This window comes from Bufo gargarizans, chromosome 3 (genome assembly GCF_014858855.1).
Source record: "Bufo gargarizans isolate SCDJY-AF-19 chromosome 3, ASM1485885v1, whole genome shotgun sequence".
Taxonomy (NCBI): domain Eukaryota; kingdom Metazoa; phylum Chordata; class Amphibia; order Anura; family Bufonidae; genus Bufo; species Bufo gargarizans.
In genome coordinates this window covers 346,876,169-346,903,005 of record NC_058082.1, presented here as the reverse complement: position 1 = coordinate 346,903,005, position 26,837 = coordinate 346,876,169, and the positions used below count along the sequence as shown (strand labels likewise).

At 42.8% G+C, this 26,837-nt stretch overlaps 1 protein-coding gene across 3 annotated transcripts in view; it reads right to left on the bottom strand.

Moving 5' to 3' along the window:
* Positions 1-1,729: 1,729 nt before the first annotated feature.
* Positions 1,730-26,837, bottom strand: part of LOC122933124 (probable beta-D-xylosidase 5) — a 51,536-nt gene continuing 26,428 nt past the window's right edge. For all 3 annotated transcript variants that reach the window (XM_044287916.1, XM_044287917.1, XM_044287915.1), the window contains exons 12-15: positions 13,361-13,450; positions 10,231-10,439; positions 9,919-10,125; positions 1,730-2,423 (exon numbers count right to left, since the gene is read on the bottom strand). In XM_044287916.1, coding sequence (XP_044143851.1) covers positions 2,136-2,423; positions 9,919-10,125; positions 10,231-10,439; positions 13,361-13,450 — 794 coding nt within the window. In that variant the 3' untranslated portion in view covers positions 1,730-2,135. The remainder of the gene's footprint in view (positions 2,424-9,918; positions 10,126-10,230; positions 10,440-13,360; positions 13,451-26,837) is intronic.

The following is a 26,837-nucleotide window of genomic DNA, read 5'->3' as shown; positions in this document are numbered from 1 at the left end:
TTTCCGCCAAACCTATACAGTAGGTGAGGCAGAGTAGATGAAGGAGCAGCTCAAATACCACATATTTAGTCTTTAGATTTTTGCTTTGTTGGCACAGATGCTTTAAAGCAAACTAATGGCTTGAGTACTCCATTACGATTCTGGTTAACAATACTTGAATCCAAAGCAGGAAGAATGAGTAGAGCACGGTGAAGGACTGATGGTAGATGTCCACTGCAGAACCGCTTGAAGTGTAGATAACTTGAAGTCCAATCGATACTTTTAGTCCAGTATCGATACGATAGCGGGATTTGCCTTTTATCGATACTAGGCCGCACAGCCTAGTATCAGAGAATATGGATCACGCTGCTCTTAGCGTGCGTCATGAATGAGAGCGCAGAGGGGTGGAGGAGGGGAGGGGTTAACTGATCGCTGCGCCCTGTCAGAGGTCGGGTGCCGGCAATGTGTTTCTGCCGCCGGCTGTATTTGTATATTAAACGTTAGTTATAATTGGTGGCGCGCCCTCCCTATCTCCAGTATTAAGAACATTGGTGGCACAGTGCGCCCGACCCCACCCAGTATTAAAATCATTGGTGGCAGTGGCCACAGAGTCCCCTCACCTCCTCTCATTGGTGGCAGTGGCAGCTTCTGAACGGAGCCCCAGCAGTGTAAGCCTGGGACTCCGATCGGTTACCATGGCAGCCAGGATGCTACTGAAGCCCTGGCTGCAATGGTCAGCTCCCTGCTGCTGTGTGCACTATGCACAGGGAGAGTGTGAGATACTATTCATCCTAATAGAGCTCTATTAGGGTGAATAGGACAAGTGATTAAAAGATTCCAGGTTCTAGCCCCCTAAGGGGGAAATGGTTATTAAATAAACTGTTAAAAAAAAAAGTTTAAAAAAATACACCTAAATATTAAGTAGAAATCACCCCCTTTCCCAATTTTACAAATAAAATATATAAAAAAAGTCTCTCTTATGCGGTGAACGCCGTAAAAGAAAAAAAAGAAAAGAAAAACTTTGCGATTCGCCATTTTTTTTTTGTCACCTTGTTTCCCAAAAAAATAGGATTGAACTGCTCGATTATGGGCTGGACGTTCCATAAAATGTTGAATGCACACGGCTTTTTTGGCTTTTATTTTTTTTTGCGTGGTATCGATTGGTATCAAGTATCGCAATACTTTTTTATGGTATCGAAACTGAATCAAAATTTTGGTATTGAAACAACCCTACTGGCAAAGATATTTTTCTGATGGGTAGAAGACTGGAACAAGTCACAATACTGAAGCAATATTTGGATAAACCACATGGACTGAAATTGGTCCAAACAGGAAACAAGATGGCTCCCAACCACAAACATTGGCCATCTTGAATTTACTGTATGTATACACCATTGCAGCCACAATGTATCTTGTTCATGTCAATATGACAATTTATAAAAATTTATATTTTAACATACATTACCATTCTTGAAGTAAACTGTGAAAACTATTTTACAAATGTTTTATTGTGTGGTCTCCAAACAATACAATTTGACAATGTGGCACTGGCCAAAAGAATAAGCTCTTAACTGTTGCTGAATTAAAGTTTAATTTAAAGGGGTTGTCAATCACACTGCTGCCCTGAGTGACATGTCTGACTGCTAGGATACTCAGCAGCATGTTGTATGTGAAGGACTACAAGTTCCAGCTGTACAATGACACAGCTGATACACACAGGATCTTCCCCCTACCAGTTCTTGTGCAATGCTCTGCAGAACTCCTCTAGTCTGTTAGCTCCTCACTGCCTGCAGCTACTTAGTAAAGCCTTCAGCCCCGAGTCTGTGCTGCTGAAGGGGTTAAAGTTTTTCCTGAAGAATCCAGGGAGAGAGCAGGCAGCAGCAGACGGCAGTGCAGGGGGTGTGGCCAGCACAGTGACATCTCGTGTACAGACATATCTGCTCTCAGGCTTGTGCATGAAACATCATCAGAGCAGGGAAAGAGGCTGACATCACAGGTCATGTGATCCTCAGTGAAATCTGAGAAATAAACAACTGTAGATGCAGCAAGTGCATGGTAAAGCCTTTAAATTTGATTAGAAACATACAAAGAACAAAAACATTATTCAGACAACCCCTTTAACTGGAGAAAGTAGTATAGCCCCATCCGGGGTCTATTCAGCATGTATTTAAAGGGCGTGCTTCACCCTGGACTGTAAAACTAGCCTGCAAAACATTAGATGGCACTTTCGTTACTTGAAATGGTTGCTGACCGCCAACATAAATGCTGAATTTTCCTGGTTCAAGAATCCAATGATTTGTCCAAACTGCTCTCTGTCGAGGCAAAACTGACAAAGAAGCCTTAACAGATCCACTCAGAGGGATTGTTACTCGTTGAACACCTACTAATTGCCACTGTGGAACTGGCACAGATGCATTTGTCCAACTCATGTACACTTGTATCACCTGCAAAAGGACAAAAAGGTTACAACCACCTTAAGAACAAGCATAAGGCAGACAGCAAGGCCCTGTAATGACTTTCCATTTACAGTATATTCTATACACATGCATATAATTACTTTTCTGCTTGGTAATGCCAATCTCTTTTCTTAAGTAAAGGGATACTGTGTGTCTTGAACTTTTCTATATTCTGTCATTGTTTAGAAACTTTGTAAGGAATTTGTAAGAGGGAATATTATGTTTAAATCATGCTTATTTAAAGGGGTTATCTGATTCTTTGTAACTGATGACCTATCTTCTGGATAAGTCATCAGCATCTGATTCTGAGGATCTAACACCCGAAACCCCCACCAACCAGGTGTTTGAGAAGGCCCTGGCGCTCCTTTGAGCTTACCCAAGGTGATGTCACGACCATCAGTTACATGAGCCTAGGCGCAGCTCAGCCCCATTCAAATGAGTCTTTCATCTGCTGCACTACGTTTCCTTGGCTGACCATTGTGTCTAAAGTCCTCAACGGGGTCAGGATTAATGGTGTCCTCAATGCTGAGAAATACAGGCAGATACTTATCCATCATGCAATACCATGAGGAAGGCTTCTGATTGGCTCCAAAATTATTCTGCAGCAGGACAATGACCTCAAACATACAGCCAATGTCATATATAAATATATTCTGAAATAACTTTCATTAGTTAGAATGGCTCATTTTGTCTAGGGAGCAATCAGGGGCAAACAGATTATTGTTAGTATTTATCATTATTATTATTATTTAAGTGCCATTCATTCCATGGTGCTATACATATGAAAAATAGTGCACATACATAATACAAAACAATTGCAATAAGCATGAACAAGACAAGTTCATGTGGAGACGAAGTACAGAGAGGAGGGTGGGGCTGTGGCTAATGAGCAGCAGCACTTGTATTCAGCTGAAGATCATATCATCTGTATTCTGGATCATAATCCCTGACAAGTAGAGCCGAGAGGCTGAGGCAGCTCTTTACCTCAGTGTTGTGAAGTAACTTGTCCTGCTAACTAATGAAAGGTATTTGGGAATATATTTGTAATAAAGTAATATTTAAGTACGCTAATTTTCTTAATTCCCGGGGAACCCCTTTAACCCCTTCAAGACACAGCCTTATTTCACCTTAAGGACCAGGTCATTTTTTGCAAATCTGACCAGTGTCACTTTAAGTGCTGATAACTTTAAAACGCTTTGACTTATCCAGGCCATTCTGAGATTGTTTTTTCGTCACATATTGTACTTCATGACACTGGAAAAATTAAGTCCCACAAATTTTTTTTTTGCATAAAAAATACCTAATTTACCCAAAATTTGGAAAAATTTGCAAATTTCAAAGTTTCCGTTTCTCTACTTCTGTAATACATAGTAATACCCCCAAAAATTGTGATGACTTTACATTCCCCATATGTGTACTTCATGTTTGAATTATTTTGGGAATCATATTTTATTTTTTGGGGATGTTACAAGGCTTAGAAGTTTAGAAGCAAATCTTGAAATTTTTCAGAAATCCAATTTTTAGGGACCACTACAGGTCTGAAGTCACTTTGCGAGGCTTACATAATAGAAACCACCCAAAAATGACCCCATTCTATAAACTACACCCCTCAAGGTATTCAAAACTGATTTTACAAACTTTGTTAACCCTAGGTGTTGCGCAAGAGTTATTGGCAAATGGGGATGAAATTTGAGAATTTCATTTTTTTGCCTAATTTTCCATTTTAACCAATTTTTTCCACTAACAAAGCAAGGGTTAACAGCCAAACAAGACTGTATCTTTATTGCCCTGACTCTGCCGTTTTTTTACAGAAACACACCATATGTGGCCGTAAACTACTGTACGGCCACACAGCGGTGCGTAGAGTGAAAGGTGCGTTGTATGGTTTTTGGAAGGCAGATTTTGCTGGACTGGTTTTTTGACACCATGTCCCATTTGAAGCCCCCTGATGCACCCCTAGAGCAGAAACTCCCTAAAAGTGACCCCATCTAAGAAAGTACACCCCTCAAGGTATTCAAAACTGATTTTACAAACTTTCTTAACCCTTTAGGTGTTGCACAAGATTTGATGGAAAATAGAGATACAATTTCAAAATTTCACTTTTTTGGCAGATTTTCCATTTTAATATTTTTTTTTTCCAGTTACAATGCAAGGGTTAACAGCCAAACAAAACTCATTATTTATGGCCCTGATTCTGTAGTTTACAGAAACACCCCATATGTGGTCGTAAACTGCTGTACGGGCACACGGCAGGGCGCAGAAGGAAAGGAATGCCATACGTTTTTTGGAAGGCAGATTTTGCTGGACTGTTTTTTTTGACACCATGTCCCATTTGAAGCCCCCCTGATGCACCCCTAGAGTAGAAACTCCATAAAAGTGACCCCATCTAAGAAACTACGGGATAGGGTGGCAGTTTTGTTGGTACTAGTTTAGGGTACATATGATTTTTGGTTGCTCTATATTACACTTTTTGTGCGGCAAGGTAACAAGAAATAGCTTTTTTGGCATCGTTTTTTTTTTATTGTTATTTACAACATTCATCTGACAGGTTAGATCATGTGGTAATTTTATAGAGCAGGTTGTCACGGACGCGGCGATACCTAATATGTATACATTTTGTTTTATTTATGTAAGTTTGACACAATGATTTCATTTTTAAAACAAAAAAAATGTTTTAGTTTCTCCATAGTCTAAGAGCCATAGTTTTTACAGTTTTGGGGCGATTATCTTAAGTAGGGTCTCATTTTTTGCAAGATGAGATGACGGTTTGATTGGCACTATGTTGGGGTGCATATGACTTTTTGATCGCTTGCCATTACACTTTTTGTGACGCAAGATGACAAAAAATTGCTTTTTTTACACGGTTTTTATTTTTATTTTTTTACAGTGGTCACCTGAGGGGTTAGGTCATGTGATACTTTTATAGAGCCGGTCGATACGGACGCGGCAATACCTAATATGTATACTTTTTTTAAATTTATATAAGTTTTACACAATGATTTCATTTTTGAAACCAAAGAAATTATGTTTTAGTGTTTCCATAGTCTAAGAGCCATAGTTTTTTCAGTTTTTGGGCGATTATCTTAAGTAGGGTCTCATTTTTTGCGGGATGAGATGACGGTTTGATTGGTACAAATTTGGCGTACATGCGACTTTTTTTATCACTTTTATTACCTTTTTTTGGGAAGTAAGGTGGGCAAAATTTCAATTTCATCATAGTTTTTTATTTTTTATTTTTATGGCGTTCACCGTTCGGGAAAAGTAACATTACCGTTTTATAGATCAGGTCATTACGGACGCGGCGATACCAAACATGTGTAGGGAATTTTATTTTTCTCATGTTTAATCAGTGATAAATGTGTTTTTTGATTTTTACTTTTTTTACTTTTTTTTTTTGACCCAGACCCACTTGGTTCTTGAAGATCCAGTGGGTCTGATGTCTGTATAATACAGTACAGTACAATATATATATTGTACTGCACTATATTTTACTTACACTGAACAGATCTATGCTTTTAGCATAGATCTGTTCAGCACCATGGACAGCAGGATGCCTGAGAAGGCGTCCTGTTGCCATGGGGACCTTCCCCGTCTGCTCAGTTATGGTCAGAACTGCGCAGACGGGGAAGGGTAAGGATGGGGCTCTCGGGGGGCTGTCTGGGGGCTCTCTCCCTCTCCATCGGGGGGCTGCAAAGGTACAGCAGCCCTCCGATGGGAGAGGGAGGGAGCTCCCTGAGCTGTTAACCTTTTCCATACCGCGGTCCGTACGGACCGCGGTATGGAAAGGGTTAAACGGCTGACATCGCATCACCGATGTCAGCCGTTTATACCAGGGTGTCAGCAATGTGCTGACACCCTGGTATACCACTGTACACCAACGATTATTATAATGGGAGGGGGGCGGGGGATCGCGATCCCGCCTGCCGCACTGCCCGCCTCCTGCAACTGCCGCACCGCCCACAAACCGCCCCCCTGCCACATAAATGAATTCAGGGGTGCAGGGGGGGGTAAAAAAATTAGATTTTTGGCAATTTTTAGGTTTCTGATCCACCACAGAGATCAGAAACTACATAAAGCGCTGCAAACCGCAGGTCTGAATTGACCTGCGGTTTGCAGCGATTGCCGATACGGGGGGGGGAGGGGAGGGTCACAGGACCCCCCTCGGCATTGACCCAAGGTGTCTGGCTGTGTGTAACAGCCGGCACTCAGCGCTGTCGCCATGTCTGCAGACATGGTGACAGTTGAATGCCATGACGAGTATACTAGTCATGGAGCGCTAAGTAGCAGTGCTCCATGACTAGTATAAATGTCATAGGTACAGCAGATTGTAGGGCTGCAACGATTAATCGATGTAATCGATTATAATCGATAACTGGATTCGTTGTCGACGAATCCAGTTATCGAATAATCGCCGATTCGTTGCTATGCGGGCGGGCGGTCACTGCATCTTTTTTTTACCTTTTACAATGACGCTCATGTAACAGCCAGGCAGAGCGGACGGCGGCGTAACGTCACTTACTCATGTGACACGCCTGCTCCGCCTCCTTCATTCTTGAAGTGGGCGGAGCAGGTGCGTCACGTGAGTGAGTGACGTTACGCCGCCGTCCGCTCTGCCTGCTACTGGAGCGTCATTGTAAAAGGTAAAATAAAGATGCAGTGATTAGTCCGACTAAGCATCGGGGCCGGGGCTGTTATGGGGAGGATCTGTCTATGGCACTGCTATGGGGAGGGGGGGTCTGTGTATAGCACTGCTATGGGGAGGGGGGTCTGTGTATGGCACTGCTATGGGGAGGGGGGGGTCTGTGTATAGCACTGCTATGGGGAGGGGGATCTGTGCACTGTTATGGGGAAAGGGATCTGTGCACTGTTATGCCCATAACAGTGCACAGATCCCCCTCTCCATAACTGCGCCGCCCACAGATCCCCCTCTCCATAACTGCGCCGCCCACAGATCCCCCTCTCCATAACTGCGCCACCCACAGATCCCCTTCTCCATAACTGCGCCACCCACAGATCCCCCTCTCCATAACTGCGCCATCCACAGATCCCCCTCTCCATAACTGCGCCACCCACAGATCCCCCTCTCCATAACTGCGCCGTCCACAGATCCCCCATAATAGTGTCGTCCACAGATCCCCCATAATAGTGTCGTCCACAGATCCCCCATAATAGTGTCGTCCACAGATCCCCCATAATAGTGTCGTCCACAGATCCCCCATAATAGTGTCGTCCAAAGATCCCCCATAATAGTGTCGTCCACAGATCCCCCATAATAGTGTCGTCCACAGATCCCCCATAATAGTGTCGTCCACAGATCCCCCATAATAGTGTCGTCCACAGATCCCCCATAATAGTGTCGTCCACAGATCCCCCATAATAGTGTCGTTCACAGATCCCCCATAATTTTTCAAGTAAGATCATATAAACCTCTTTGTTTTGTAATTTTGACGTTTTTCCCGATTAATCGATTAATCGTAGAAATTTATCGGCAACTAATCGATTATTCAAATAATCGTTAGCTGCAGCCCTAGCAGATTGTCACACTATCTCCTTCTCTGATCGCTTCCCTGACAGGAATGGGGACGATCAGAGAAGGAGAAGCACACAGTCCCTCCCTAACCCCCCGTTACCTGCCCCGATGCGCTGCGATTGGTCCCTCTGCAGTATTGGACCAATCACAGCGATCGTGGGCGGGTCAGGGCTCCAATACAGTTCCTTCCGGCTTCTCTGGTTGCCTAGCAACCCCAGCACGCCGGCTTCACTGAACCTTCAGCGCTTCGGTCCCTGCGCTGACAGTGAAAGCCGATCACGTACATGCACGTGGGGATGCGGTGAGGCACCACATTCCCCCACGTACATGTACGTGATGTTGCGTGAAGGGGTTAAGCAGTATCTACAGCATTAGGGGGCATTCACACAACTGCATCTGTTTTGTGTTGTGCAAAACATGCATACCAGCCATGTGCATTACGCATTTTGCGGATAAGCATGTCCCACCTTTTGTAAGAAATGCCTATTCTTGTCTGCAAAACAGACAAGAATAAGACATGTTCTCTTTTTTTTTTTTTTTGGGCCACAGAAGGGACATATGGATGTTGGCAGCACACGGTGTGATGTCTGCATCTTTTGTAGCCTCACTGAAATGAATGGTTGCGGATCGGATGAGGACCGAAAATATTGTTGTGTGAATGGACTCTAAAGAAAAACAAGGAATCCTGGAAGTGATGTTATGGCCCCCATAGATCCCTGATCTCAACATTATCAAGTCTGTCTAGGATTACATGATGAGACAGAAGGATGTGAGCAAGCCTACATCCACAGAACACCTGTGGTTAGTTCTCCAAGATGTTTGGAACAACCTCCCTGCCGAGGTACTTCAAAAATGTTGGGCAAGTGTACTGTACCTAGAAGAACTGATGCGGTTTTGAAGACAGTGGTCACGCCAAATATTTCTTTAATTTAGAATAGTAATAAGCAATACTTCATAATGAATCCAAACTCGGAATTTGTGGCACGCGCTCCAATCATAACGACACTTCGGATCTGTTATAAAGTATATTCGTGCATGAGTCGCTACTCACAGTAACAGCACATGCATGAGATTAAGATGTTTTTGCAAGACTGGTGGACATCATAATATGCCCTTATTGAAAATAATATATTGCATAGTACTGTATATATGTACAGTATGTACCGTATATCAAAATAATTACTAAAACAATTCCTGAAATTAAAATATAATATAAAAGTAATTTATTTTGCCGATTGCCCTTATACTTTTGGTTTCAATTTAAAATAATATGACCCAGTTTACTCTTAACAACTATTATCAGAAGATCAATTTTTTTTTATAAAACGTCAGAGACTTACTTGCTATGTTAAGATCTGACACTGTGTTTCAGTGAATATCACTGCGGAAGCAGTGGTCTGAGGCTACCTCCAGAGAATGAGCTGAAACTGAATATCTCAGGTCAACACAGGGAACATATGGAGCATTTGTTGGACCACTCAACACTGCAAGCATAACTGCTTGACATGAATAACCTATACTTTTGAGAAAACAAAAAGTGTCTTTTCTAATGTAAAGATGTGTTTTTTCTATAATTTTGCTCCATAGGCTAGCACTGGAGACACACCAGCAATAAAAGTTTACAAAAACCACTAGGGCTGAATACAGTCTAAAATGTTCAGCTGCATTTAAGTTGATGCAACAGATGAACAAATACGAACATTTTGGGCCTTTGTGAATTTGGTTGTATATCGAGCTCTGGTTACCATAAATTTTCTCTTCAACCAGGCTTTGAAATATTTCACTCCCTGTTCGGTGTCCTCCGCTAAATTATTTTCATCATTATTTTAGATAGTGCTACTTAGTAGCAACCTTACAGAATATGCACCTTATGCCAAACCTTTGTTCTTCACGTTCCTTATTATATAAACCTATGTTTTATGAAGTGTGTGATGTTGGTTGCTTTCTTCTTACCTCATCTCCAGTTCTTAAACCTGAATTTTTCACCTGCACGGACAAATCAAGGGTTTCACACATATGAAGGATGCTTGGGGTCACCACCAAATCACTGTACTGAAATGTGGTATAGGAAAGTCCATATCCAAAGGGGTAAAGAGGAACCTGGTTCCCATAATAGCGGTATGTCCGCCCATACATGGTGTAGTTCTCCATTGCTGGCACCTTAGAGACAGAAAAAAAATTATGTATGCTCTTGCCCAGAAAAAAACATGTTATGGAATCTTCACAATAAAACTATCAAACAACTTCCATTTGATTGATCTTTACCTGTTCCATGCCCGCAGGCCATGTGGCTGGAAGCCTGCCAGCTGGATTCGCTCCTTCTCTTCCTACTAAGATTTTAGCAAGTGCAGTTCCTGCAGCTTGGGCAGGGAAAAAACACTCCAAGATAGCGTGGACACCAGTACTGTTCTGAGCCCAAGAAGTATCCAGAGGTCCGGCATTAAACAGCAACAAGACAAGTGGACGGCCTGCCGCTGAGAGGATACAGAGAAATGAATACCCTCACAACTGGAGACACACATTGAAACATAGACTTGCCTGTGATCATACCAGTTATCCTGGTGTCAATATTAACCACTTCCCCCAACATTGCACTCAACTGTCCTTTTTCAATTAATACCAACATAATGACAGCTTTCATTAAAGGGATTCTGTCATCAGAATTTAGGCCTATAAGCTAAAACATATGGCGAGGTCCCTACTAATACACAGAATCCTAAAGTGACCTTATCAAATGCGCCTGTGGCTCTATAATCATATAAAAACAGGTTTATATAACCTGTCACTCACATCATAAATGTGTCCAAGGGGACGTCTCATAATGCAGGGTGCCCGGCTGCAGCCATCTCCTTTCGGTGCCCAGCGCCGCCTTCTGAATTGAAATCGCCGCCCTCCTTTTAATTAGATCCACCTACCTCAGTCATCTCCGCCTCTCTAACGTCCGCTCTCCTCAGCCAAATCCCACGCGTGCACACTAGGTATCACCTGATGCGCCCGTGCGGACTCCTGGCAGCGGCCTGGCTGAGGAGAGCGGATGTTAGAGAGGTGGCGATGACTGAGGTAGGCGGATCTAATTAAAAGGAGGGCGGCGATTTCAATTCAGAAGGCGGCACTGGGCACCAAAAGGAGATGGCTGCAGCCGGGCACCCTGCATCGTGAGACGTCGCCTTGGACACATTTATGACGTGAGTGACAGGTTATATAAACCTGTTTTATATGATTATAGAGCCACAGGCGCATTTGATAAGGTCACTTTAGGATTCTGTGTATTAGTAGGGACCTCGCCATATGTTTAGGTTATAGGCCTAAATTCTGATGACATAATCCCTTTAATGAAAAGAAAGTAGAAACGTACTCATCGGAATATAAACTTTCTAAAATACAGATACAGAGAAGGGATAAAATCTCCACTTCATGATTGTTAATAGAAATCTCTACTGAATGGTTACAGGGCTTTATATTAAATATTGCTACTCTTATATAGTATCTAAGATGAAGAGGGGAGGTAATACTGAAGACTGTGGATGCAGAAGTGACAGTGGCTATTTGCTCCTACAGTGGCATGCAAAAGTTTGGGCACGCCTGGTCAAAATTACTGTTACTGTCAACAGTTAAGCAAGTTGAAGATGAAGATCTCCAAAAGGCAGAACGGTAAAGATGACACATTCCCTTTATATTTTAAGCAAACACCACTTTTTTTTTTTTATCTTTTACATTTTCAAAATGACATAAAAGGAAAATGGTCCAAAGCAAAACTTTGGGCACCCTGCATGGTTAGTAACTAGTAGTACCCCTTATTGGCAAGTATCACAGCTTGTAATCGCTTTTTGTAGCCAGCAAAGAGTCTTTCAATTCTTGTTTGGGGGGATTTTCATCCATTATTCCTTGCAAAAGCCTTCCAGTTCTGTGAGATTCATGGGCCATCTTGCATGCACTGCTCTTTCGAGATCAGATCTTCAATGATGTTCAGAACAAGGGACTGAGGGGCATGGTAAAACCTTCAGCTTGACCCTTTTGAGGTAGTCTATTGTGTTTAGGATCATTATGCATTTGTAAAAGCCATCCTCCTTTTCAACTTCAGCTTTTTTACAGTTGCCGTTATGTTTGCTTCTAGAATTTACTGCAATTTCATTGATTCTATTATTCCATGTACCCATGAAATGTTGCCCATGCATTTGGCTGCAACACAACCCCAAAGCTTGATTGATCCACCCCCATGCTTAACGGTTGGAGGGATGTTCTTTTCGTGAAATTCTGTGCCCTTTTTCTCCAAACGCATCTTTGCTCATTGTGACCAAAGAGCTCTATTTTAACCACATCGGTCCACAGGACTTGCTTCCAAAATGCATCAGGCTTGCATCAGTTCTTTTGAACATTTCTGACACTGATTTTTGAGTACACAGGAGAGGTTTTCTTCTGATGACTCTTTCATGAAGGCCATATTTGTGCAGGTATTGCTGTATAGTAGAACAATGTACCAGAACTCTAGAGTCTGATAAATCTTCCTCAATGTCTTTTGCAGTCAAGCATGGCTGCTGTTTTTTGGGACAAGGTTAGAGGAGTCTGGGTATTTTAAAAACTTTGAAATTTGCACCACCTGGCCTTCCATTATGAACAAGCCTTAACCCTAACAGGCTATTTAGTCTAAGACCACGGACAAAATTATCTGAGCATTCAAATCTCGTTGGGTTCCCATACTTTTGCAAGGTACTCCTTTCCTTTTTTTACTCCAAGATTTTAATGAAAATATAAAAAAAAAGGGTGTTTCATCTTTTACTTTATGCCTTTTGGAGATTATTTAATCTTCAACTTCTGCATGCCACTGTACATGTTTGTCGATGTGGATGATTTTTTAATACAGATGCCTTTTTGTTTTATGGTACATCTACAAAATGTGTCTTCATGGATAACTTGGGTATTGCAAAAAGTTTCTGAGAAATTTTAAGTTAAACCATTTTTTCCAGGAGTAAATTAAAGATGACCTGGGATAGGTCATCAAAATCTTATTTCTCCCAGTGCTCCCGCCAATCATCTGTCTGAAGAGGCTGCAGCCTGTTCCTAAGCTACGTTAATGTCACATGGACTATGTGCAGCTCAGTCCCATTGAAATGATTGGGCCTGGGCTGCAATATTAAGAACAACCACTACACAATGTATGGGACTGTGCTTGATGTACTGTGAGTAGTCTGCAGCAGCCTCTTCAAACAACTGATCGGAGGTGGTGCAGGTGTTGAACATCAGATATTGATGACTCCCGGAAAACCCCTTTAACTTGAAGGGCAGTCATCCAGCAGGATGTTTAAAGATAACAGATAAAACTTTGGCAAAGCTTTTGATTTTGGTGGGATCTGGCGATGCTCTAGTTGAACAAATACTAGTGTGTACAATCATCTACCTGAATCAACAGCATCTTTCAGTAATGTAGCCTGGAAACCAGGAAGTGACAGATTCACTCGGTCTTTACCCTCCATTTCTACAGTTATACCTAAAAGTCAAAACAAGAGTGAAGTTACTTTGTCATTGTTTATTTCCGATAATCCCAAAAATACTGATCAATTTGGGCCTAGAAAGAGATGGTTTATAGCGTCCAAACCTCTCAGGCAGAAAACTGGCTGATAATAAATATGTTGATTTGTCTGACGCTGCTTCAACTTAAAGGGATTCTGTCACCTCTTTTTACTCTATAGAGATGCAGACATGCACAGCTAGATCGCTGCTAGCATGTCCGCAATATACCTGTCCCATAGCGCTGTGTGGTTTTATTTAGGGGACAAAAAAATGATTTTATAGATATGTAAATGAGCCTGGCAAGGAGCCCAAGGGGCTGTACTAACCGTTCTGGAGCCCAGCCACGCCCTCTGTGAAGGAGCCCAGCAACGCCTGTAACCAGCAATCTCCTCCTTGCTCACAAAGTCAGATCGCCGTAATCTCGCAATGCGCGACCTCGCGCATGCGGAGTTCCCTCCCTGAGGCTGATGCCAGCACAGGGAAGGAACACTATGCCGGCACTGCGCATCGCGAGATTACGGCGATCTGAGTTCGTGAGCAAGGAGGAGATTGGTTACAGGCGTTGCTGGGCTCCTTCACAGGGGGGTGTGGCTGGGCTCCAGAATAGTTAGTACAACCCCTTGGGCTCCTCACCAGGCTAATTTACATATATATAAAATCATTTTTCCCCCTAAATAAAACCTAGCCGAGCATGGCCGCATCTCTATAGGGTAAAAAGAGGTGACAAAATCCCTTTAATATTTGGTTATGGTGTTCAGTGTCATTGAAACCATCTGCCATCTCAAAACCATCATTCACGACATAACAATGAGCACACGTTTATACATGGTAATTCTGCTGTAGTAAATTCCAATAACTTGGTGCTAGGAAATATTACTTAATTTTTTTAGAAAATAAATCTGAATATTGTAACAATCCATAGGCGTATTCAGCTATGCAACCAGTAGTAGGAGCACCAGGGGATGTTACAAATTGGGTTACTCACCTCTCCTCTGCTGTCTGCATGTCTTAGGTGGTTTGTTCGAATCTGCTCTACAAATTCATCTCTTCTATCCTGGCCGCAACCCAACTGCACTATATTCATGTCCTCCTGTCTTCATTACTTAGCCACACCTTTCCACACCAGCAAAACAATAGTTAAAGTTTTCCCTGATTCTAAATTCTGCTGCAATAGTGTTTCTAATTAAATAAATAAAATTTGCTATAAGGGTGCCTTCACGAGCCCTTGCATCTATGTCCTAGCTCCAGCATCTGCACTCCTGCTCTTGTGTCTGTTTATTAAGACGCTGCTATTCTAGAGTAACCAATTCTACTCTGCCATTCCACAGTAATGAACTCAACGCTAATATTCCAGTTATTTACTTGGCTCTGCTGAGCCTTCCCTGCATGTTACTGGACTGCCTGGTTACCCCACTGACTGTTCTCTTCACATGTATCTTTTATTCAACTCTGCATTCACCGAAGGACTAACTTTTCTTATCTTGTTACTTATAATACTTATTCTAAATCCTGAATTTTTGCCTATGTGATCTTGCAACTGCATGATCTATCTGTAATAAAGTACCATTTATCTGTAGCAGGGAAGAGGAGCAAGATATGCATGAGAAGTGTGACTTGTTGCTGAGGCAGAGTCCTTTACTTGTTGAGTAAAAAAAACAATGGGCAAGTGTGTTGCAAGGTTTATTTTAGTAGTTCTTTCCCTTTAATTCCTTGTAATGTAGTTAGTGAGCACATACAAGCGCCTAAGCTTTTTATGAACCTAAGTTGTGCGAAGCAACTAAGCAACCTTAGTTGGCAGTGGAATAATGGGTATCATCCCAAGGTTTATGAATTTGTATGTTTGTCATGGACATCTCCTACATGACAGCCTGATTATATGGTGGAATGTAGTAGTAGAATTTCATCAAACTAGGGCTCTGTGCTGAGAACTACAACACAGGGATGCACAATACAGTGTTCAAAAAGTCAAAGTTGGCTCCGCAATGCTCTTATTTGCAGTGTATCGTCACAATTTTGAATATTTTTTCAAGTTAATGGATGTGGCCACCTGGACAACTTTAGACTACTGATAAGGAGACTTAGAAGCCACAGCCTAGGAGATGCAGCAGTTTGATACATAACAGATAGGTATCTGACATTTTTCTGGCATGCTGATGAGTTCTGCACATTGAAGTTTGCTTTGGAAAATACTAAAATCGCCAGAGTTGTGTTTTTCAGATCCCTATAATAGTAAGCAAAATAAGCAACCCTAAATGTATTCTGCACTTTGGGCCCTTGGAACCCCAAATCTGCTATAGATGCTTCTGTCTCTATTAGCCTTGTAGGTCTAATAAAAATAATAATAATAATAATAATAATAAATAATAATATCATAACTCTCATAATCATCTAATCTGTGAAAGTGAACACTTGTGCATTACGGTATTATTTTATTAATATAAATACACAGCTGAAACAATCCCTAAAATAAAATCACAACAGCTACTCTGAATGCTTTTCAGCAAACTAGATGATGGCATTTCCAGAAGCCTATAGTCTGAAAGGACAGTTATGCTTGCTGTCGATAGGTCTATGAAAATGTACAGTACAGACCAAAAGTTTGGACACACCTTCTCATTCAAAGAGTTTTCTTTATTTTCATGACTATGAAAATTGTAGATTCACACTGAAGGCATCAAAACTATGAATTAACACGTGGAATTATATACATAACAAAAAAGTGTGAAACAACTGAAAATATGTCATATTCTAGGTTCTTCAAAGTAGCCACCTTTTGCTTTGATTACGGCTTTGCACACTCTTGGCATTCTCTTGATGAGCTTCAAGAGGTAGTCACCTGAAATGGTCTTCCAACAGTCTTGAAGGAGTTCCCAGAAATGCTTAGCACTTGTTGGCCCTTTTGCCTTCACTCTGCGGTCCAGCTCACCCCAAACCATCTCGATTGGGTTCAGGTCCGGCGGCTGTGGAGACCAGGTCATCTGGCGCAGCACCCCATCACTCTCCTTCATGGTCAAATAGCCCTTACACAGCCTGGAGGTGTGTTTGGGGTCATTGTCCTGTTGAAAAGTAAATGATGGTCCAACTAAACGCAAACCGGATGGAATAGCATGCCGCTGCAAGATGCTGTGGTAGCCATGCTGGTTCAGTATGCCTTCAATTTTGAATAAATCCCCCACAGTGTCACCAGCAAAGCACCCCCACACCATCACACCTCCTCCTCCATGCTTCACGGTGGGAACCAGGCATGTAGAGTCCATCCGTTCACCTTTTCTGCGTCGCACAAAGACATGGTGGTTGAAACCAAAAATCTCAAATTTGGACTCATCAGACCAAAGCACAGATTTCCACTGGTCTAATGTCCATTCCTTGTGTTCTTTAGCCCAAACAAGTCTCTTCTGCTTGTTGCCTGTCCTTAGCAGTGGTTTCCTAGCAGATATTCTACCATGAAGGCCTGATTCACACAGTCTCCTCTTAACAGTGGTTCTAGAGATGTGTCTGCTGCTAGAACTCTGTGTCGCATTGACCTGGTCTCTAATCTGAGCTGCTGTTAACCTGCGACTCGGATGAACTTATCCTCCGCAGCAGAGGTGACTCTTGGTCTTCCTTTCCTGGGGCAGTCTGCATGTGAGCCAGTTTCTTTGTAGCGCTTGATGGTTTTTGTGACTGCACTTGGGGGACACACAAAGTTTTCCCAATTTTTCGGACTGACTGACCTTCATTTCTTAAAGTAATGATGGCCACTCGTTTTTCTTTACTTAGCTGCTTTTTTCTTGCCATAATACAAATTCTAACAGTCTATTCAGTAGGACCATCAGCTGTGTATCCACCTGACTTCTCCACAACGCAACTGATGGTCCCAACCCCATTTATAAGGCAAGAAATCCCACTTATTAAACCTGACAGGGCACACCTATGAAGTGATAACCATTTCAGGTGGCTACCTCTTGAAAGCTCATCAAGAGAATGCCAAGAGTGTGCAAAGCAGTAATGAAAGCAAAAGGTGGCTACTTTGAAGAACTTAGAATATGACATATTTTCAGTTGTTTCACACTTTTTTGTTATGTATATAATTCCACATGTGTTAATTCATAGTTTTGATGCCTTCAGTGTGAATCTACAATTTTCATAGTCATGGAAATAAAGAAAACTCTTTGAATGAGAAGGTGTGTTCAGACTTTTGGTCTGTACTGTACATTTGGTAGATTTGATGTGATGTGTTTAATCTCTTAATCTTCCATGTAACTAATGTTTGAAAGGGTGTTTTGCATGGAAAAGTAATACAACAGCATGAAACTATTAGGCCCCTTTCACACGGGCGAGTTTTCCGTGCGGGTGCGATCCGTGCGGCGAACGTATGGCACCCGCACTAAATCCTGACCCATTCATTTCTATGGGGCTGTGCACATGAGCGATGTTTTTAACGCATCACTTGTGCGTTCAGTTAAAATCGCAGCATGCTCTATATTGTCCGATTTCAACGTGACGCAGGCCCCATAGAAATGAATGGGGTGTGTGAAAATCGAATGGCATCCGCAAGCAAGTACGGATGCCGTGCGATTTGCACGCACGGTTGCTAGGAGACGATCGGGATGGAGACCCGATCATTATTATTTTCCCTTATAACATGGTTATAAGGGAAAATAATAGCATTCTGAATACAGAATGCATAGTAAACCAGCGCTAGAGGGGTTAAAAAAAATAAAATAAAATAAAAATTTAACTCACCTTAGTCCACTTGATCGCGAAGCTGGCATCTCCTTGTGTCTCCTCTGCGCTGAGCGGCTGAACAGGACCTGGGGTGAGCTGCTCCATTAAATATCGCTTAAGGACCTTCGATGACGTCACTCCGGTCATCACATGGTCTTTTACCATGGTGAATCACCATGGTAAAAGATCATGTGACGTACCATGTGATGACTGGAGTGACGTCATCGAAGGTCCTTAACCTGTATTTAATGGAGCAGCTCACCCCAGGTCCTGTTCAGCCGCTCAGCGCAGAGGAGACACAAGGAGATGCCGGGCTTCGCGATCAAGTGGACTAAGGTGAGTTAAATTATTTATTTATTTTAACCCCTCTAGCGCTGGTTTACTATGCATTCTGTATTCAGAATGCTATTATTTTCTCTTATAACCATGTTATAAGGGAAAATAATACAATCTTCAGAACATCAATCCCAAGCCCGAACTTCTATGAAGAAGTTCGGGTTTGGGTACCAAACATGCGCGATTTTTCTCACACGAGTGCAACGCATGACAACGCACCCGGCTCTTATCCGGGCAAAAAAACTGACGCCTGTGTGAAAGAGGCCTTACTCTTCTAACATACTAGTGTATCTCAATAAATGAGCATATCATCAAGTTAATTTATTTCAGTAATTCAACTCAAAAGGTGAAATATATATTATATAGATTCATTACCCACATAGTGCTCTATTTCAAGTGTTTATTTCTTTTAATGTTGAGGATTATGGCTTACAGCTAATGAAAACCCCAAAATTCTGTATCTCAGAAAATTAGAATATTGTGAGAAAGTTCAATATTGTAGACTCATGGTGTCACATTCTAATCAGCCATTCAACTCAAAAGGTTCCCTAAGCCTTTAAATGGGCCCTCAGTCTGGTTCAATTATGAGGGTAGGCAACAAACTGTAACTGCTAAAGAAGCTGGCTGTTCACAGAGTGCTGTATCCAATCATATTAATGGAAAGTTGACTGGAAGGAAAAAATGTGCTAGAAAAAGGTTTACAAGCAAAAGGCCAATATTTCTGTATTAAAAATAATTCTGAATCAATGTTATATAATATTTTAAAAGATACTGACTTTTGGGTTTTCATCAACTATAAGCTATAATCAACATTAAAATAAATAAATACTTAAAAATGGATCACTCTGTGTGTAATGAATATCCCTCTCTCTCTCTCTATATATATACAGTGGATATAAAAAGTCTACACACCCCTGTTAAAATGTCAGGTTTCTGTGATGTAAGAAAATGAGACAAAAGATTAGAGTTGAGCAGACACCTGGATGTTCGGGTTCGGCCGAACTTCACAAAAAAGTTTGAGTTCGAGGCCTGAACTTGACCCCAAACCTCATTGAAGTCAATGGGGACCCGAACTTTGGAGCACTAAAATGGCTCTAAAAAGGTAATGGAAAGGGCTAGAGGGCTGCAAAATGTGGTTAAGAGCATGACAAATGCTCTACAAACAAATGTGGATAGGGAAATGACTTAAAATAACATAAAATACATTAAAAAAAAAAAAATTATAATCTTGATCTAGGAGGACGAGGTCCATATGGAGTAGGAGGTGGCGGTGTAGGCGAAAGCAGCAGTGGAGGAGGAGGAGGTAGCCAACACTGGTTTTAGTTTTTTTTTTAGTTTTTTTTAGCGTAGTAAACTTTATTAATGATGAGTGGCTACTAGAGGTGTTCCTTGGCTGTAATGTAAATACTGCCTTTTTTTCTGGAAAAATTACATAAAAAAAAGCTTGCAGAGACATGTTGTGGTTCTGGTGACTATAGTGTCCCTTAATATTTTTTTTTTTTTATAATTAAATTTTATTTATTGTGATACAAAAACTTAAATACATATTACATAATTAACATTATAAAATCCATAAGTCCGCCAATTCTAATCTGTGAACGTGGTTAACAATAATTTCATACGAATATACATAATAGTGTCGACATTTGAACCTTCACATTCTACAACTATGGAATAAATGCTGAAAAGCCAGACAGATAGCATTTTCCCCATCTCTAATCCTAATTAATTAGCCGTGTCCCAATCTTTCCATAGACTATTCCACTTTGAGTAGGATCCTCTTTGTTTGTACAGGATCCTCTCATAGCTTTTCACTTTCTCCACCAAACCCAGCCAGTTCTTGCAATCTGGGGCAGAAGAGCAAAACCAGGATCTAGAAATCAGAAGCCTCGCGCCAAGAACATCACCTTGATCAACAAGTGACTTTTTATGGGTTGATGATTGACCTCAGATAAATCTCCCAGGACCCATATCCTAGGAGACAGAGGAACAACAATTTTAAGTTTACGCGTCAGATTTTTTTGGACCAGGCTCCAGTACCTCCTCACCATTGGGCAGTCCCAGAACAGATGTAAATGATCTGCCCCGGGATCGCCGCAGCGGGGGCAGTCAGAGGAGGTCCGGAGTCCTCTTCTGTATAGCCATATAGGTGTCGCATAAATTTTGTGCAGAATATTAAATTGAACAACAATGTGATTAGAATTGTGTGAAACCAATTTTAAGCTTTCCCCTATGTTCTCCCAGTTTGGGGGACCCTCCTCTGAAAGAAGAGAAGACCAGGCTCTCTGTCCTGGAGAAAGAACATCCCGAAAAAAATTATCCATTAAGTGTCTGTAACAGTAAAATAGTTTAATTCTCGTGGCAGTTTTCTTACAAATTAAATCCTGTAAAAATAAAGGAGTGTCTATAATAAAAAGGTGACTGTTCAAAGTGCTAAAGAGTGCTGACCTCAATTGAAAATATGCGAACCAGGCCACCTCACCTAATTTTGCCCTTAGTTCCATAAGGGGCAGAATTTGTCCACTGCTGACTACTTGATGTAAGTACTGCACATTTTTAGTCCTCCAGTACTGACTGCCACTTAAGTCGTTTAGATTAAGAAGTTTCGGATTGTGCCATAATGGGGTGCAGATAAGCGATGCCTTAACTGCGCACCAAGCCCTTATAACCGACCAGGTTTTTATAGCCATTCTGCAGAAAAGTGTGTACCCGCTCGGTATATTTAATAGGCAATCGGATTCCAGTACAGTGAAGAAATCAGAAAAACCTGCCTCCTTCACCACTTTACTGCAGAAAGGACTATTTTCCCAGTCACTAAAAAGGCAGAGTTGGGAGGCAACAAAATAACCCCTAAAATATGGGAGATTAAGACCTCCCCGCCTATAGGGCATGGAAAAATAAAGTGCCTTCAGTCTCACACGCTTCCTCCCCCATAGTAAGTCATTAAGCATCCGCTCTATCAATCTGAAATGCTTGTCTGTAATCCATATAGGCGAGTTGCGCAGGACATAAAGAACCTGGGGCAGCACTACCATTTTTATTAATGAAATTCTATCCCCTCTTGCTTGCAGAATTTTCTGCCATATCTTAATTTTTGCTCTCAACTTCATCAGCAAGGGGAACAGGTTAAGCTGTAGATATTCCTGAGGTTTAGCGGAAATTATTATCCCCAGGTACTTTATTGAATCAGAGATCGTTATCTGATTATTTAATTCGCCTCGCAGCTCGTCTATCGGGAGAAGTACTGTCTTCTCCCAATTGATCTCAAGTCCGGATATGTCGGAAAAGTGACCGACCAGATCCATTATGCGAGGGAGGGTGGTATTTGTTTGATGAATAAAAACCAGAATGTCATCTGCGTAGAGGGACACACGGTCATGCTTCCCCATTATGCCAAAACCGGCCACCTCCGGATCATGTCGTATCATGGCCACTAAGGGTTCGATATAAATATTAAATAAAAGGGGAGAAAGGGGACAAAGGGGACAGCCTTGGCGGGTGCCTCTTCCCAGAATAAAGCTCTCTGTCATCAAATCATTGATCCTAATCCTGGCGACTGGGGAGTTATAGAGTAGCCGGACCATTGCCATAAATTTTGGGCCAAAGCCCATTTTTTTCATTACCTCCCAAAGAAAAATCCACTCCACCCTGTCGAAGGCTTTAGTAGCATCCAACGACAGGATGGAGCGGGCGCCGCGCCCCGGGGATTGAATATTCATAAATAGCCTATGCAAATTGTGATGGGTGCCCCTGTTTGGCATAAAGCCGTTTTGATCCGGATGAATAATCGTAGGGATAACGCGCGAGAGCCTCCTAGCCAGGACTTTTGATAGTAACTTAGCGTCTGTATTTAATAGGGAGATTGGTCTATAGGAGCTCAATTCGGCCGGATCTTTATCCTTTTTTGGAATTAGAACAATAAGGGCCTCCATCATAGAGTGTGGTAATCTCCCTCCCTGTGCTGCTTGGGAGAAAACCTCCAGCAGCTGGGGGAGGATCACCTCACTATGCTTGCGATAGACCTCATATGGAAGGCCGTCTGTTCCTGGCGATGAGTTCCCCGAGACAGACCCAAGGGCCTCCTGCAACTCAGCAAGAGAGAGCTCCTCCTCCAGATATTCTTTTTGAGTTTCATTTAACGTAGAAAGTGGAATTTTCTCGAGGAACCGCATCACCAGTTCAGACGACAGTCCAGGGGAAGATCTATATATCTGAGCAAAATATTGTAGAAAAATATTCCCAATTCCCTCTGGATCTGTTATGGTTTCGCCCTCTACATTACGAATTGAGATGATAGATTGTTTTTTCTTATCTTGTTGCGAAATTATTCTAGCTAGAAGCTTGCCCGGACGTCCAGACTCGATGAAATAATTGAGCCCCTTGAAGAATACCCTATGATTTGCTTTCTCTGTTACATATTTCTCCAAGGAGCAACTAGCCTTCTGCATCTCTTGCCTATTATGCTCAGTGGGATGGCTAGCGTATCGCTCAGCTGTGAGTGCAGCGATCTTACCCAGTTCCTCCTCTTTCTTTCTAAATGTTCTCTTTACTGCGGCAATCTCACTTATAAAGACCCCCCTTAAATATGCTTTCAAGGCATCCCATACTGTGTTGATATTAGCAGAGGGAAGGTTAACCTCCCAAAAGGAGGATATCAGTAGTTTAATCGTCTGCAGATTGTCCAGAATAGTGAGCCAATATGGATTTAACTTAAATCCTAGCCCCCTAGTATCCTTATTCTTCCCGCTGCGAACCTCAACCAGTAGGGGTGAATGGTCCGAAACTGTTCTTACTCCGTATCGCATCTTGCAGATATTACTCAGATTGCTCTCATTAGTAAATGCTAGATCGATCCTAGACATTGCTCTGCCCCCCCTACTGACACAGGAGTATACTCTCTTTCCTCCACCAAGATGTTCCCATATATCCACCACTCCCACCTCAGAGCAGAATTGAGGCAGCGGGGAGTTACAAGGATACCTCCCCTTTTCCACATCAAGTGAAAATCTGTCTTTATTAGGATCAATGACCGCATTAAAATCCCCTATCAGGATTAAGCGGCATTCTGGTCTCTTTTCAGAAAAGAGCATTAACTGAAGCAGTGGGTACATTGAAAATGGCGGAGGTATATAGAAAAAGGCTAGAATATAACTATCACCATTAAGCTTGCCATGCAAGAAAATAAATCTGCCCTGGGCATCTATATGAGGTTTTATAAGGGTGAAATCTATGGAGTTATGAATAAGAACCGAAATACCCCTGGAAGAGCCACTGAAGGTAGAATGATACGATTGGGACTGCCATCCCGTTGTCAGGCGGGACAAGGTTTCCCTAGTCAGGTGAGTTTCTACTATACAGATAATTGCTGGAAGATATCTTTTTAATGCGTCCATAATCGCTTGCCTTTTAACTCTTTCCCCAAGTCCTCTGACGTTCCAAGCTACAATTCTAGTGGACATCTCTCACAAAAAAAAAAAAAAAAGACCATTCCTGCAAGGTGGGTCCCCCCCCCCCCCCCTCCTCTCTTGATCCGCCCGAACTAGTCAGCGAACCTCTAACCTCCGGCCGTTCTCCCCCAGCCTGGCCCCCCCCCTCCTATCCCTCCAATCATAGTGAAGCACAATTTCAGATGCCCATCTGATCCATCCAGTCTGATGCCTGTTGTGGTGACTCAAAAAAAAGGGAAGACCCGTTATGAATTACTCTTAATTTCGCTGGGTATTGTAAGGAGTATTTAATCTCCTTAACCGCCAAGCGTTTCTTTAGCTCTATAAAATTTCTTCTTCTTTCCTGAGTCTGCCGCGCAAAGTCAGGAAAGAAGAGCAGTTTTGAACCCTGATATTCAATAGGTGCACATTCTCTTGCTCTCCTTAAGATACTATCTATATCCGCGGACAGTAATAATTTCATTAAGGCTCCTTTCACACTAGCGTTCGCTGGTCCGCTCGTGAGCTCCGTTTGAAGGAGCTCACGAGCGGACCCGAACGCAGCCGTCCAGCCCTGATGCAGTCTGAATGGAGCGGATCCGCTCAGACTGCATCAGTCTGGCGGCGTTCAGCCTCCGCTCCGCTCGCCTCCGCACGGACAGGCGGACAGCTGAACGCTGCTTGCAGCGTTCGGGTGTCCGCCTGGCCGTGCGGAGGCGTGCGGATCCGTGTGGATCCGTCCAGACTTACAATGTAAGTCAATGGGGACGGATCCGTTTGAAGATGTCACCCTGTGGCTCAATCTTCAGGCGGATCCGTCCCCCATTGACTTTACATTGAAAGTCTGGACGGATCCGTACGAGGCTATTTTCACACTTAGCTTTTATATGCTAAAATAATGCAGACGGATCCGTTCTGAACGGAGCCTCCGTCTGCATTATTATGAGCGGATCCGTTCAGAACGGATCCGCCCGAACGCTAGTGTGAAAGTAGCCTAAGACTGCACGCGGCGGTCTCCCTGGGATAGGTTTCCCTCCCGGAATTCGGTGGGCTCTTTCTATTTGAAACATAGAGGAAAAGTTATCGCTGCCAAAGCTGTTCATAAGCACGTCTTTAAGTTGTTCCTCTAGATGACGGCCTTCAACTCCTTCTGGGAAACCGATTATACGAACGTTGTTGCGCCTTGTTCTATTTTCTAAGTCCTCTATCTTGTTTTGAAGTGCTTGATTTTCTGAAGCAAGAAGCGAAGTTTTGGATTTTAATATGCCCATGTCAGTTTGCAGAGAGTCAACGGATTTTTCCATGCTATGGACTCGATCCCGAATCTTTGCTAGATCTTCTCTTATTAATGAGATATCGCTCTGCACTGACCCCAATTGAATGGACATTCCTTGCACTAAAGTGCCATTATTTTCCACAGCACTTAGGATTCTGTCCAAGACAGCTGGGTCGTATTCGGTTTGCATTTGTGCAGAGAGGCTTTCCTCGCCTACCTCCTGGTCTGCAACCTCTAGACCATCCTGGGAGAGTTCATCGTTTTGGGAGGTTTTAGCGGATTTTTTCGTCTTAGCAGGGAGTTTGATTTTAGCAGGATTTTTATCATTTAGAAAGGGCGACTTCAAAAACTTGTCGATTTTGTTCTCTGGGGTCTTTGCCCCAGGCTTAATTGCAGAGGAATCAACTGAGCGTCGTTTTGGGGCCATTCTCCCAAGATTTCCCCATTTTTTTTTTCTATTGCCTTTTTTTTTTTTTTTCCTCTCCTTCCTTCCTCCCTTGATTTGCCACAGCTTTTTCCCCTGTTTTTTTTTTTTTTTCTTTCCCCCCCTGCCTCCCCTATATCCTCGCCTCTGTCTTTTCTTTTACTTTGTACTCTCCTTTATATTTCTTTTGATTCTGCCTTTTTTTTTTTTTTGCGTAACGCAAAGTTTCGGCAATGCACTACACCCTCTTTGCTGCCATGTACACTACTAACCCCTCTCTTCACCAATAGCATAGGAATCAGCAGTACTGCAAGTGTAGACTGAATAAAATGGAATACTTATTTCTCACGTGACCAGAGTGTGATGTCCAGAGCCTTAGTCCCAGTGCACGCTGTGGCTAACAGAGGAGAGGGGCGACGGCGATGTAAGGTATAACGGCAGCAAGATATCCGGCAGAGTGACAGTCCAGCATCCGCAGAAAGCAGCAGGGTGAAACCAGGCGAGCAAAGCAGTTCGACCACAGGGAGAGGAAGACAGCAGGCAGGGCAGCACCAGCAGAGCCCATCAATCAGAGCCAGTCAAGGGCCCAAGCAGAGCAGCCACAGCGAGGACGGCAGACAAGAAGCGCCGAACGGCAGACAGCAGGCAGAGGAGCGGGGCAGGCGAGGAGGCAAGGAAGCACGGCCGAGAGACAGAACACCCAGAGCAGGACGAGAGAAGCAGCAGCAGCACACGGCAGCAACAGGAGAAGCGATCAGCGGCCAGACCAGGTAAGATTCAGCATCTCAGAGCACGAGTCTTGGCATCAGCTGTTTGGCTTCAGCTGGTCAGCATTAGCCTGGAGGGGAGAGACCAGCACTGGGGAGGATCGAGACGCGCTCACTCACGTCATCCCGCCCCCATTTCGGTTTTAATTTTTATTTATTTTTTTGTTTAAATTAGGGTACACCCCAAAACATTGGGAAATATAACCTGTGATAACCCCCTCCAGTCATGCTAAACACACGTTAAGACAATACACTGGCTGCAGGGCAGGCCAGCACCTCCAAGGTGTAAAGGGCAAGCTCAGGCCATGTGCCCAATTTGGAGACCCAGAAGTTGTAGGAGCAGTATGTGTGCACATGCCTACACATACTATGTTGCTGAAATGCTGCCTCCTGCTAAGACGTTCCATATCAGCTGGTGGTGCTAGTTG